This window comes from Arvicanthis niloticus, chromosome 22, assembly GCF_011762505.2.
Source record: "Arvicanthis niloticus isolate mArvNil1 chromosome 22, mArvNil1.pat.X, whole genome shotgun sequence".
NCBI lineage: Eukaryota > Metazoa > Chordata > Mammalia > Rodentia > Muridae > Arvicanthis > Arvicanthis niloticus.
This window is the reverse complement of record NC_133429.1, coordinates 18,590,870-18,605,797: the sequence shown is the minus strand read 5'-3', so window position 1 is coordinate 18,605,797 and position 14,928 is coordinate 18,590,870. Positions and strand designations below refer to the sequence as shown.

At 49.7% G+C, this 14,928-nt stretch overlaps 1 protein-coding gene across 2 annotated transcripts in view; it reads left to right on the top strand.

Annotated features, from left to right (window-relative positions):
- The first annotated feature begins 4,918 nt into the window (after positions 1 to 4,918).
- The window catches only part of Plxnc1 (plexin C1), a 154,710-nt gene continuing 144,700 nt past the window's right edge, over positions 4,919 to 14,928 (top strand). The window contains exon 1 of one of the 2 annotated variants that reach the window (XM_076920040.1): positions 4,919 to 6,339. In XM_076920040.1, the coding sequence (XP_076776155.1) occupies positions 5,278 to 6,339 (1,062 nt within the window). In that variant the 5' untranslated portion in view covers positions 4,919 to 5,277. The remainder of the gene's footprint in view (positions 6,340 to 14,928) is intronic. The other variant, XM_076920039.1, reaches the window with a different exon arrangement.

Sequence of the window (14,928 nt, the reverse complement as noted above, 5' to 3'; positions counted from 1 at the left end):
TCCTGAGTAAGAGCCCTAGTTTGCTTTCTGATGCTGTGATAAACACTACGACAAAAGACAACCCGAAGAGGAAAGGGTTAATTTCATCATACAGCTTACATACACCATGAGAAGGAGTGAGGTCAGGCCCTGACGCAGAGACCATAGAGGAACACTGCTTACTGGATTGCTCTCCATGGCTGGCTTGCTCATACAACTCAGGACCCTTTGCCCAAGAGCGGCAGCACCTGCAGTGGGCTGGGCTTCCCTGCATCAATCCTTAATCAAGAAAATGCCCTGCAGATGTGCCTACAGACCAGCCTGACGGAGGCAAATTCTCCATTGAAATTCCATCTTCCCAGATGATACTAGTTTGTGTCAAGTTGACAAAATCTTAACCGGCTCAGCATGCTGCTTCCGTGACAAAGCACCGAGTGAGTGCCAGGGTAATAATGTCTTGGACTCTACAGTCCCTGAGAAGACTTGGCATTTGTCACCCTTTCCATAGGCCCTTATAATAATGACGGCCCTTATACGGCTTAAAGGTGAAGATTCTAAGCAAAGAATAGTCTACTGTTCTGTTCTTTCATCTGTAAGTGTTACTCTTCTGGGAAGCAATATGTAATGTAACTCTGCTGATTCATGACAGAGAAAGCTGACAACCGAAATGTTGGAGGTGAGCCCATCACACTACCAAGCCTTCTTACAGGAACTAACAGCTAGGTACTATCACCAAGCACGGAAGGCTACTCTCCATCCATCCATCCATCCATCCATCCATCCATCCATCCAAGACCATGTTGATTGACAGACAGGACCGGGCCTTGCACTCCTCAACCACACCTTGAGAACTTGTTTAAAGGTTATAACACATGAGCTTGGCTACCCTTGACGGATGGTCTTTGTCTGTGGATTAGGTAAAACTGAGAGGGGTGAAGACAAGAATGCTGGGGGGAGGGGGGAGGGGAGGAAGGGCAGGCCCACCCAGCCAGTCAGCTTAGTCAGCTCAACTCCGGCAATCAATGAAGTGACAGACGTCACAGCCAGATCCCTCAGCCGTATCTAGTGACTGTGCTGAATTTGACTGACTTTTCCTAATTGGCTGAACTCTGGTCAACTCATCTCTCAGCATCAGCTGGAACTCTGGTCAACTCATCTCTCAGCATCAGCTGGAACTCTAAAATGATGCTTCCTCTAATGTACTCTCAACCATCCGCCAATCCGCAGACTAGGAAGGAAGCTGGCTCAATTCATTTTCCTGTCAGTCACCAAAAGGGGCCAGAAACTTTGATAAGGTCTTCAGCCTGAAGACCACATAGATATGAGCAGAGTTGTGGAGAGGAAAAGTGGCCTTTCTGAGATCCAAGGTGGCCAAAACAGATGCGTTCTGTATGGAACTGCTCCGATTCTGTGCAGGGTGTTGCAGTTACATAGAGAAAGTGGGTGAAGAATCTGTTGATCACCAGAACTAATATTCTCAGTCGAGTTTGGCTCCCATCAACCCCAACAGCCCTTTAAACCATGGTCAGTTAAAAAGAAGAAGAAGAAGGAGGAGGAGGAGGAGGAGGAGGAGGAGGAGGAGGAGGAGGAGGAGGAGGAGGAGGAGGAGGAAGAAGAAAGAAAACCAGAAAAGTGAAATGTGAATGATAAACCGTCTTGTGACTGTGACCAATTGCCTACTGAAGAGTTCTTCATATCCTAAGTCTCAGCAGGAAGCCACAGAATCTATAAAGCCCTGTCCGGCAGAAATGGGTCTGATTGCAGATGCCTTGGTTAACCCAGATTGCCTCCAGTGCCTGAGGGTGTGGATATTTTCTCATTACAAAGACTTTTTCAGCTAGCAAAGGCTGTGTGGTACAACTGCTCAGAACCCGTCTGAACCGGCCGTTTCCGTGGTAGCAGGTCTGTCTGGAGGATGGATCTGTACCACCTTCTTTTGTTTGGTTTTTCAGCCATTTGTATTACAAGAAGTTCCGAACTGTGCCATAAGGGACACCCAACAAGATGGATGGGCTAGACCCTTTGGTGAGGAAAAGCTTTGCAGTGAGTGGATGAACTGCATGCATACCCTCCGCCAGATGGGTGTGTCTAAGAGAAAGCCTTTAAAGAAATACAGACCCTACGCCTAAATATTTATTTAGAGCTGTTCATATTTCCCACACTTTTCAAATGTGAATGTGTGTCCTGAAGGTGGAGCTTTAGTACATGAGAAAATTGGGAAGGGGCAAAGGGATTTGCTCAAAATGGGGTAGGATCAGCAAAGAGCCTGTTTCCAGGTTTCTTAATCGCCTACGTTTTTTCATGACAAAAAGTTAGCATGGGTTCCGGTTTCTTCCACTTACAGGAGTCTGCACCCAATTAAACAGGAGGAGAGAGAAAGCCTGCTTAGATCTCAGCAAGCTAAGGAGATGCGGGGACCATCAGAGCCTTTCCGTGCCTTGCTGACAATTTTTGTAGGATGTTATTCCTTCTTTTTCGAAATGCAGCAGCGAAGGATTGAGCAGTGACCAATGTGCCACACCATGGAGTATGTTTAATCCAAATAGCTTCCAGGAGGGTCTGGGGCTGACTGTAGCAACTCTGTGGGGTTTAGGGAAATGGCTCAGTTACCAGAGAAGTAAGACTATCTCCAAAATGGGATTGAATGCTGCTTCTCGGCCTATAATGCCGCCACAGCCCATTGGTGAGTCAGCCACAGTGACTATAGGGAGACTCGTGTGTGCCCTACTATGTTGGAGAGGGGTCAGTGCACTCTGGGAGAGGGTTATTTTGTTATTGTTTTTTTTTTTCTGATTTGAGCGATGCAAAAATTCTTAAAATATTCCAAGTGGTGGAGAATGGGGGGCGGGCGGGGAGGGGATTTTTAAAACCAAGTAAGCCACTTGATTTGCTTCACTTAAGAGGTCCATATTAACATCAACCTAGGCCTACATTCCCGCTCCTTTTTTCTCTCTCTGCTACTTCCTGTCACTACAGAAGAGGTGACCTCCATCTAACATCTGAGAGCAGTGGCACTGCCCATTGGCAGACAGAAACAACGAGATGATAGCCAGTCCCCGAAGAGGCGGTTGCACGTGGAAGGATGGCCATGGGTCCCAGCTTTTAAAAGACACTGCTGAAGGAATGGTGTGTGTGTGTGTGTGTGTGTGTGTGTGTGTGTGTGTGTACAGCAGAGAGAATGGAAGTCAAGGCTTGCCTCCTGAGCTACACCCACCCCTAGTACTTCAGCTGCACGTCTAGATTCGATTCTCAAGCCTCTTGCCCACTTCCTTCTCCTCCCTTCTGCCTGTCCAAGCTCCCTTCTCAGCAGCGCGGAGGTGGAGGGGGGTGGGGGGAGCTGGGGGGGTGTTGAGGGGGTGTTGAGGGGCAGATCTAAGCAGTTCTGTAGAAGTGTAAAACCTACAGCAGGTGACTGGCTCTGTAAGACTTGACCTGTGAGGAAGATATTCAGAGCATGCCCCCTTTAAAAACAAACAACAAACAAACAAAAAAACCCAGATTCCTATCCAGAGCTGGGCTAACTTAGAGGAAAGAAGGGAAGAACACACAGCAACCAGTCATGATCCATGGTGTGGAAAAGATCTAGGAAGGAATGCATGCAGATCATTTCTTAAGGACCCATAAGGGTCTTTAGCTCCTTCTCCATTCGCCAGAGTTGGAGGTACCAAGGCTTGCCTCTGGGAAGCCCACTTCTGAGAAAGCGTGAGCCTGCCGGCTCCCCAGAGCACAGTGATTTTCTGTGCCAGAAATTCTTTCGGTGGCTTGGGGTGCGGGTGGGGGACAACCCAGCTGACAGTTGCTACCTGGATGAAGTGGGAAACGGTGGCCAAGGGAGACCCTCTGGAAACATGAGAGAGCACAGGACTCTTGAGATGGGAGCCCTGGCTGCTGAGCCCAACGTCTTTTGCCTTTATTTTCTGGGCAGTGTTTAGTGGCCACAGGTGGCACTGGACTAGCAAGAAGCCTGTAAGAGGCTCTGGTGTGAGCTGTGGGTTCGAATCTCTCCAGTGCTATTTGCTAACATTTGTACCCTGGCGGGTTCCATAGCTTCTCCAAGACCTTTCTCAAAAGCTGAGTAGGGATGGTAAAAGTCACTAATTAATACCGTTGTCCTGAGCTTTAAGTGAATCAAAATCGATATGGTGCCTTTAGAACTACGCCCAGAACGCAGCAAGTTCTCAATAAACGTTAGCTTTTGTCATTAGGGTTAGATAGTGAGCAGAACTTTCTAAGTGCTAGATCTGAGAGCCTGGGACTCCGTTGCCAAGGGAGACTAGGGAGCCTTTTCAAATATGAGAGCTCTGGCCCGAGGGATTGTCCACAACGAGAGTGTGGCGCCTTTCTCCCACCTCACTCTGACCCAGGGAAACCCACCCCCTGTCACAGGGGAGCCTTGGTCCCCCTCAGCCGCCTCCCGCTTGGCCCCAGCTTCTGGACGCATCTCTGAGGCCTCCCTCCCGCCGCTCCACACCTGTCAGCCGCCCTGGCAGCCTCCCAGGGGCTCGAGCCCTGGGCCTCCGCTGCAACCCGTTCGACCCTGGGTCCTGTCTCCGCGAGCCTCGCGTTTGCCCGGAGCTGCTCTCGTAAACAAAACCCGGGCGTTGGAGCAGCCCTGCGGGCTGGAGAGCGCGGGAGCCAGCTCGGTGCGCCGTTCCGGTGTCGGGGGAACCCGGGACGAGCAAGGGGCGATGGTGGCAGCCTTGGCGGCCGCGGCAGTCGGCTCAGCTTTGTTATGAATAGATGAAAGAGGCCACCTACACAGTAACCCAAATTACGAGACCTCCCTCCTCCCGATCTCACCGAATCAAGAAGGGAGGGGAGATGGGCGTGGAGGGAGGGCGGGCGAGAGGCGGAGGGCGGAGAAGGAAGAGGATGAGGAAGGGGCCAGTTGCATCCCACTTTCACAATGGGAAAGTGAAACGCACAAGCGCACCCAACCTCTCCAGCCCTCCCCGCCCGCCTCGCTCCCCTCCGCCCGTCCCCTCCCTTCCCCTCCGCGCCTCCCCGCGAGCGCCCGCGCCGCACAGAGGAACTCTCCGGCGAAGGCGGACGAGGAGGAAGCGTCTCCGGAGCGCGCAGGGCTTGCCGCCGCCGCCGCACAGGCTGCCGGAGCGAGCCCGCCGCGCGCCGTCCTCCCTGCACTCCTTCCCGGCCGAGCCGCGGGGATGGGGCGGCCGCGGGAGCCCGAGCGCGCGCAGGAGCCGCCGCCGCCGCCACCGCCGCCCGCGTCTCCGTCGCCGCGCGCCTGAGCCGCCCGAGCTGCCGCGCGCCCTGCCCGGGGGCGGCCCCCCTAGCCCCATGGAGGTCTCCCGGAGAAAGGCGCCGCCGCGCCCCCCGTACCCCGCCGCACCGCTGCCCCTGATCGCCTATCTGCTGGCGCTGGCGGCGCCCGCCCGGGGCGCGGACGAGCCGGTGTGGCGATCCGAGCAAGCCATCGGAGCCATCGCGGCGAGCCGGGCGGACGGCGTGTTCGTGGCGAGCGGCAGCTGCCTGGACCAGCTGGACTACAGCCTGAAGAACAGGCTCTCGCGCCTATACCGGGACCAAGCGGGGAACTGCACGGAGCCCGTCTCGTTGGCGCCCCCCGCGCGGCCCCGGCCCGGGAGCAGCTTCAGCAAGCTGCTGCTGCCCTACCGCGAGGGGGCGACCGGTCTCGAGGGGCTGCTGCTCACCGGCTGGACCTTCGACCGGGGCGCCTGCGAGGTGCGGCCCCTGGGCAACCTGAACCGAAGCTCCCTGCGCAACGGCACCGAGGTGGTGTCGTGTCACCCGCAGGGCTCGACGGCCGGTGTGGTGTACCGCGCGAGCGGCACCGATCTCTGGTACCTGGCGGTAGCCGCCACCTATGTGCTGCCGGAGCCGGAGACGGCGAACCGCTGCAACCCCGCGGCATCCGATCGCGACACGGCCATCGCGCTCAAGAACACGGAGGGGCGCAGTCTGGCCACACTGGAGCTGGGCCGCCTGAAACTGCGCGGTAGTGCGGGCAGCCTGCACTTCGTGGACGCCTTTCTCTGGAACGGCAGTGTCTACTTCCCCTACTATCCCTACAACTATACGAGTGGCGCTGCCACCGGCTGCCCCAGCATGGCGCGCATCGCGCAGAGCACGGAGGTGCTATTCCAGGGCCAAGTGGCCCTCGATTGCGACCACGGCCACCCCGACGGCCGCCGCCTGCTGCTTTCCTCCAGCCTGGTGGAGGCCGTGGACATCTGGGCCGGCGTGTTCAGCGCGGCCACTGGAGAGGGCCAGGAGAGTCGCTCCCCCGCCACCACGGCTCTTTGCCTCTTCAGGATGAGTGAGATCCAGGCGCGCGCCAGGAGCTGCAGCTGGGACTTTCAGGCGACTGAGCACAACTGCGTAAGTCCTGACCCCGGGGCTCAGATGGAGACTTGGGTGACATTTACCAAGTCTCAGGTTCACAACACCATCGACTGCCCGAGATTGCAGGCTATTCTAAAACACAGTCGGGGGGGGGGGGAGGGAGCGTGTAGAAAGGGGTGACGGGGTAGCGGGGAGGATTGGAGGGAGGTTCAAAACTCTAGTGGCTGCCTCTCATTCCTTTTAGTACAAATGAGGGCGCTTGTTTGGGACTGATCTTCCCCCACGCCACCCCTCTTGTTCCTAACCGCTTCTTCAGACCGGAGTCTCCGTGGGCATGTGGGCTTGACCCTTTGGGCTAACCGTTACTGATGCCCTCACAGAATAGCTAACGAGCCTAAAGGACTCGCTGCCACACCCCGGCCTTTGTGCCCCCCCCCCCCCAATCTCTGGCTGCCACCTCTGTGTTGTGGTCTGTAGAGTTGTGGCCTGCTCCGCACTGGTTAATAAATGCTACGGTGCAAAAGCCGCTCGCAGACCGCCCAGCCTGAACCAGTGCGAGGGGGCGGGGCTGTGGCTGGCCGAGGGTGGCTGTGGTCTCAACCTGGCGGAGAGAACCCGAGGAGGCCGGGAGGGAGGCAGCTTCTGGTGTAGGAAGCCTCGCCCTGAAAAGAGGAGCGGGGCGGGGGGAAGGGTTGCGGGGGGGAGGTGGAAAGTATTGGGGTGCTCCAGGCAGTTTCTGGGTTGCAGATTTCCAGACAAGATTGCGGGGCTCTCTGGCACCACCCTTGAGCTGTGCCTAAATCAGGCAAAAGACACAGGTTTTCCCCTCAGGACTCACAGGGCAGCCACAGCTTGAAATCTTGAGATTGACAGTTCTTTGACCGGAAAATAAAGCGACAGTTCAAGAGGGTCTAGCTGATGGGGATTATGGAGGCTTTGTGTACTTCTGCAGAGGCCTTTGCCCTCCCAAGGCTGCTGGCAAGTAACTCTGCATATGGCTCCTGAGAGGGAAGCCTGCCGAGAGCCTCCTTAATCACTGGACAGAATTCAAAGAGCAGAAACGGAGGGCTACTGGATGGAGTTGCTATTGTTTTGCTGTGAAAGGACTCCGAGGAGGAGGACGGGGGAAAGTCTTAAGAGTAGGGAACTGTTGCATGTACATTCATTGTGTACCAGGGTGCCTGAAACATTTGCTCTAAGGTATAGTGATGCGCGGGTAGGAAGACACTCCCCTCCAGCCCTTTCTCTGCAAAGCACACCTTACCAAATATTAGTCTTATTATTCATGGAGAAAAAGGCTTCTGGTCACTCGCCTCTTCTCTGCTCGGGCAAGCATATAGCCATTTTATTTCACTACTAGAAAAAATTAACAAATACACAAAGAACACAGGTTGCTCCCCCCACCCCCAATGGCTTAGCCTTGCTGTAAGCATAAAACTTAATATATTTAATGTCTTCCTTTATATATCTTCATAACCTAATGGCTAGAGTTTGGTAAATCACTGCCTTTTTACTTCTCTGTCGAAAGACTTGAAACACTCCCCGCCCCCGCCCCCGCCCCCGCCACCCGATTTTACTTTGCATCTTTAAGTGTTAGGCAGTTTGTCTGGGGTTAAAGGCAACAGCTCTGAGGCCCACAGCAGGTAACTACCACGGAAGTCCAAGCTTTGCCATCTGACAGCTGTGTCGCTGTGCAGAGCCAAAACATTTCTCTTGACTGCATCTACCTATTGAGTACTGGAGGACTCGGTTTCCTTCCAAACCCAGCATGCATCCTGAATGCACTCAAAATCCCGTTTTGGCTCAATCAGGTGTTCCCACTTGCACCGGGATGGGGAGAGGCAGGGTTAGACTAGAACTGTTTATACTTCATGGGCGCTCCAGGGAGAGAGCTACCCGTTGGAAATCAAGCAAGGGATAAACACATGCTGCCAAAAATCTGGGATGGGGAAAAAAATAAATAATTAAAACGGGTCCCTGTATAGCATTTCTTGCTGCTGTTATTTATTGAGAACTCCCAGGGCGCTCTGAGCTGTGTGTTCTGAAAGATGGGGTCTCTGCCCTCTGAGCTTGTCATCCAAGTTAAATGATATACTCAATCCAAACAATAGCTTGCCATGGCTGCACAGGTGGGAGCTGGGAGTTTGCTTTTTCTTTTCTTTTCTATTTTTTTTTTCATATAAGTAAAGTCTCTGCTCCTGGAAGGCATTAAAAAGCCTTAATGGGGTTGCATTTTAAGAACGTTTGAATGGAAAAAAAAATAGGTGGTAGTTTTGATGAAAAAGCCACAATTTTCTAACCAATTAAATAGGCAGATAAGACACTTAACTCAACAAATACTTGTTTGATGGCCTGCTTGTGTGAGCCGTGAGCTATGCTGGGTGCCACCGATTGTGCCCGCGGAAGAGACAATAGCAGGTTGCAACCCCATTTAATGGGGTCATGGGATCAGTATGGCCTCGGCTGTCACTCACGAGAATGTTGTCATTCGACTGCATTTCATTTTCGGGTCTTGGATCTGTTCGTTGAGAGGTGTGCTGAATTATAGGTGCCTGAAACAGGAGTTGGACCTGAAGCACTCCATAGAGGGAGCCCCAGCAGATTGCAACAGCGATTCCTTCCTAGCAGATACAGGCTCTCCCACCCCAATTTTCTTTCCTTTCTTCTTTTCATCAGCGATTCACAGGCTGCCAAGGCTCAAGTGTCTAGATTTGCTTGCCTTCTCCTTTCCCCTCTCTTGCCAGCTGATACCTGTACTGCCTGTTTTCCATCAACCCATGGTAATGAGGGAACTGACCAGGCAGCATTTGCCCATCTCTTGGGTCTCTTATCTCCCAACTGCTCACTCTCTTCCCTGCTGAGAATTAATTTCTGAGATGCAACTAGTGTGTACTCAATGTTTTACACACAAGGCATTCTTCTCCTCTTCTTCCTCTTCTTCCTCTTCCTCTTCCTTCTCTTCCTCTTTCTTGCCTTGCCACCAAATTTCAGTGTGCTTTCACTGCAGGCCCCAAGCACAGCATAATGGTCAATCTCTGCGGGGGGCCACTTTATGAGACCTCTGATGTGCCCCAGGGTAACATGCCTTCTCCTAGATAGCTTTATGACAACTTGACACAAGGTAGTCATTTGAGAGGAGAGGACCGCAATTGAAAAAAAGACCTTTATGGGGTTGATCTGTAGGCCTCCAGGCGTGTAGGGCATCTTCTTAATTAATGCTTGAAAGATGAGGACCCAGCCCATTGTGGATAGGGGCATCCCTTGGTGCTAGTCCTGGGCTCCATAAGAAAGCAGGCTGAGGAATCCAGTAAGCAACATTCCGCTATGGTGCTATGGGCTCTGCAGCGGCTCCTGCAGCCAGATTCCTGCCCGGACTTTTCTTCAATGGTGAACAATGAGGCGAAAGTCTACTTAAAACAAACCCTTTCCTCAGCAGCTTGCTTTTGGTCATACTGTTTGATCCCAGCAATAGAAACTCTGACTGAGATCTCTCCCCAAATGATGCTCCTGTGAGTCCTTCAGCAGGCCTGGTAGGTTGGTTCTGGGAGAAGCATCCCATTTTCCAGATGAAGAAACTATGATCAATAACAAAATGAATGCCAAAGCCTCAAAGCATAAGTCTAGTCCTCTCAGTGTCTATCTCTGTATTCTTTCTGACATCCTGATACTTCTGGGAATGCCCTCCCTGAAAGTTCCCTAATTAAAAAGGCAGCAAATGATTTCCCTTGGGATGGTGGATCTCAACCTGTGAGTTGTGACCCTCTGGGAAAGAGGTTGAATGATCGTTTCGCAGGGTTCATGTGTCAGATATCCCGTATTTATAGTGCAGTTCATAACAGTAGCAAAATTACAGTAATGAAGTAGCAACAAAAATAATTTGGGGGGGGGGGAATCACCACAACATGAGGAACTGAATCAAAGGTCACAGCATTAGGAGGGTTGAGAACTACTGGTCTACAATGTGGCTTTGAGAACAGAGAGTATCTTCTGAAGACAGTATTTGCCTCCAATTTTATGTTGAGCTTTAAAACATTACATGGCTTATTCTCCTCATTATGTTCCACAATGTACCTGTGTTTAGATTAATATAGCAGCAAATGTTTTTAATTATGTGCATTAGCTTATGAAGTTAATTTAACTCCCCCCACCCCCAAAACTGAACCCCCACTACTTCTGGCTCACGAATGCGTGAAGGTGTTTGTGTTTGGGTCTGTGAAGACACAGTATTCTAGATTCGTTTGGCTCTTGTAGATGGGTCCAGGGGTTGCCTGTGGATTAAATACAGCTGTTAGCCTCTCTGTAGAGGATATTGTATTTTCTCATAGTTTGCCTCATAGATTGATTCTTTAGTTCTTTCTATCTGTTGAAGGTAGATATGCCTCCCCCTACCTTCTTCACGCTCACACAACTCTGATGTAATTCAGTTGTCGTGCAGATACACAACCACAAAATGATTGCGTAGTCTCCACCAGCCACAACCAAGACACATGTCGCTACTGAGAGATGATAGCCCAGTTCTACTTGGCAGTGTAGACCTGCTGACCTCAAAATACAGTCTTCCTGGGATGTTTATTGTCCTTCCAGTTTCTGTTATTATTCTGTCTAGCCTTTTTTTTTTTTTTTCTTATCTGTAGACTAGATGGGCAATTCTACCTTTACACACATCTGACATGCAAGGGGTGGATTAACACAGGACAAGTGTGATGACAGAGCCCACTTAGAAAGCGGAGAAAAGCAATCATAGCTGCTATCTTCTGAGTAGTTATCATGGCAGGGTTTGTGCAAAGCAATTTACATGCCTTATTTTCTGTTGATTCTCAGTCACCATACGAGGCAAGGACTTCAGTTATTATGGTGATTATAGACGAGAAAATTGAAGCTCGGAGTGCTTTGGTTAGGTTCCTAGCTTGCAAATAGCAAAGGATTTAGTACTTATGTGATAGGGTCTAGGATCTGGGTTTTTAACCACTGCTGTGGACAGTCAGTCCCCACAGACACTAGGTTTTCGTGTTCATCCTATCCTGTGTGGGGCAGGCAAGGCTCCAATTGATGACACTGTTTGTGATGAGCAGAGAATCCTTGGTTGTGAACAGAGTTTCTGAGTTTACACCTGTCACCATCTGAATCACTGATGCCCTGTGTGGCTTCTCAGCCATTCATTTCTTGCTAATATTGTTCTTGGCATTTGGGCCTGGAAATAACCTTCACGAGTGTTCTCTCCTCAAGCTGCAATACCTAGTGCAGTATCTGCTGTGCAGTTAGAGATTAGAAGTGTCTATTGAATAGACAAGTGAAGGATCTTGGAGGATCACACTGGGAATAAATGGATTCTGTACTTAACAGCAATATTTTCCTGGTTATGGTCACTATACATTCCCTTAACCATTTTCCTTTTCTTAACAACTGATGTGTCAAGGATTCCTTCTCTTCAGCTTCTGGGTTAGATGGTATTGTATCTGTTCTTCTGGCTCGTCACAGCAATAGCCGGACTGCTTGTGTTGCCAGTATGGGAGGCATCTTTGGCCATAGAAACCCATGTGATTGGTATTTCTGTGGTTGATCTAGGTTCCAATTCTAGAGGGAAGAGCTTTTTGTTGTAGGTCGGTGTTTCTTAAAGTGTGGTGTGTGAACCACCACCAGTGCCAACATCACCCTGGAATTTACTAGAAATATAAATTCTTGGACTCAACATAGAATTACTAAATCAGAGACTCTGGAGATGGGAAGGAAGTAAGACTGGATTTGTATAAGTTTCCTACAAGATTGAAAATGTTCCATCCTGCTGGGAAGCTCTTTAATCAGGAAGGTAAACAACTTGAAATAGCATTAGGAAGTCCCTGAAACTGACCAGATTTACTAGGTCCCTCCCTACCAGACTGGAAGCTGAGCTATAAGACTTTCAGACAAAGCAAGCTGCAAAGAAGACTCTGAGACCAGACCAGCTGCCTGAAAGAGGCAGAGACTAGCCAAGCTGTCTGGAAGAGGTTTAGATTACCTGAGGGACCTAGAAAGGGATTTCTCCAACCTGTTGAGCTGCCTGCAGGCTATGCAGTATGCTTCAGGTTCCCAGCTTTGTGAGCTGTCACTCATGCTGGGGTGAGCTTTGGTGTTGCAGCTGTCTTTGAGTCATTTCTGCTCCTGTCAGTGACCCCCAAAAAGCTCACGGTTCAGCAAGTTGGAGTTTGGTGCTATCTATACTTTGGTCTGTCATGGGCTGCCTCCCTGGGGTGAGTAGACAGGTGTGTAACATTTCTCCAGGAAAAGTCTTGTCACACAAAACAGCAGGCAATTTTTCGGTATTTTATTGTATTAAAATATTTTATTGTATTTACCATGTGTGTGCTGGAATCTAACTTAGGTTCTTTAGAAGAACAGACAGTGGCTTAACCACTAAGCCATCTCTCCAGCCTTCAGCCTGTGTTTTTAACAGGCTTCAAAGTGATTTGAATTCATGCTTCAATAAAAGAAAGTGAATTCCGTTGGGCTCCAGCTGTGGTACCTGGGACGGGGGTTGTCTTGTTTTCCTCCCTTGCATTTTATCATAAAATGCCTACTAAGTGCTCACCGAATCCTGTTACTCCTATTCTCTCCTGTTTGCTCAAAGGCATTATTACCTAGACATATGTTTGTTTTTAAAGCCTCGCCATTCTTAGGGCTGAAGCAGAATCTCAAGAGCCAGTACCTCATAACTTAGTTTCAGGTTGTGTGACAACAGATTATTTGCATTATTATTATTTTATTATTATTATTTATTATTATTATATTATTTTATTCTAGGATAGAGTAGCATTTCTAGAACCTTCTATTCTAGAGATAATTCCACACATCAGATATGCTCTCTCAGGGTTTTCTTCTGTGCAGTGTTGATCCTAGTATTTACCCTAGTTAGGTACAGTTGGTTGCAAAGCTGTACATGCATAAGCTCAAGTAAGGGAACCAGGGATTTTGTGGACAGGGATATTGGGAGTTATGTGATAATCCTGGAATTAAAGCAGCAGAGAGTGTTCTAGAGGGGTTACATGCACAGTAACCTAAAGGCAGATCAACGGATGGAAGCTGCTTGGGCAGATGGTTTAGTCTTTCCGTGCCTTGTCTTTTCATTCATTCGTAGGGAGCTTGCTTATATCACAGTGTTCTTGTCTGAATTCAGGGGATAATATGGAGTGTAGGTACCACTGTGTACATGTTGGCTGGCACCACCATTGTGATCTGTAATCAAGACACGACAGTTCCCTGGTATGTTGTATTGGCAAGTGGTCATGCACTGGAGGTGACCTGAAGGAGCTGTCTTTGTGTCAGGAAATGACATGCTCATTCTAAGGTCCCTTAGTTAATGTGGTAGCTTGACTACCTAACTCGAGTCTGTTCCCAAGGAGCTTTGCTTGCTCCCTCAAACATGTGCCCTTCGCTGCCTCTACCTGCATATGCCTTGGCCTGACCTAGACCACATCTAAATACCTTCTGCCTTGGCTACTAGCTGCCAGTGAGTCTCTGGAGCATTTCATTCAGATCACCAGGAAAAAGATTGGATTGGGTCCAACTCACCTTTTCACGCCAGATCCTGAGCACTTGTTTAATGTAGCATCTGCTGCTCTCAGAACAGGTGTTAATGTTTGATCCAATCAGAAGGAAGCCAAACACCTGATTGCCCCCAGCAGGTCCTGTGGCTGGATTCCCTAAGAGGAGAATGATGGAGGAGCCAAACTGACCAATCCCTGACTAGAATAGCATGATGTCATCTGTAATAGTGTGACGTCATCTATAATAGCATGATGTCATCTATAATAGCATGATGTCACCTCACTTCCCTCAAGGTTTTCCCAGTGACTTCCTTGAACATGTGTAGGCACATGAAAATTGAAAAGCCTAGAAGCCACCATGGGGAGAATTGGTTGGAATCATAGGTCTAGTTTATTTACCAGAACCAGGGGAACAACAAACACGGGGGAGTAGGTTGCTTGATCTGATATACTCACAAATTTTCTTATAATATTACCTCTATGAAATACTAATTTGCCAATGTCTTAGTTAGGGTCTTATTCTGTGAGCAGACACCATGACCAAGGCAACTCTTATAATGACAACATTTCATTGGGGCTGGCTTACAGGTTCAGAGGTTCAGTCTAGTATCATCAAGGCAGAAACATGACAGCATCTAGGCAGGCCTGATACAGGCAGAGCTAAGAGTTCTACATCTTTATCTGAAGGCTGCTAGCAGAATACTGGCTTCCAGGTAGCTAGGGTGAGGGTCTTAAAGCCCACACTCATAGTGACACACCTACTTCAACAAGGCCACACCTCCTAATAGTGCCACTCCCTGGGCCAAGCATATACAAACCATCACAGGAGATATTCGTATTACCACAGCTGATTTCCCACCACCCCGTCCCCATTACTGAAATTAGCTTTCCCCTGACACTTGCATAATATATCAGGATTACAGTTGCCTCTCTGTTCCTATACTTCTCCCAGTTTTTCCTCACCTCCCCACCCACCCAGGCCCACCATCTTTCTGTCTGTCTCTCATTCAAAAACATCATTTGAAAACAGACTTCTAAGAGATAATAATAAAGTATAATAAGATAAAACAAGAGATAATACACAGGAATAGCACTAAACAAACAG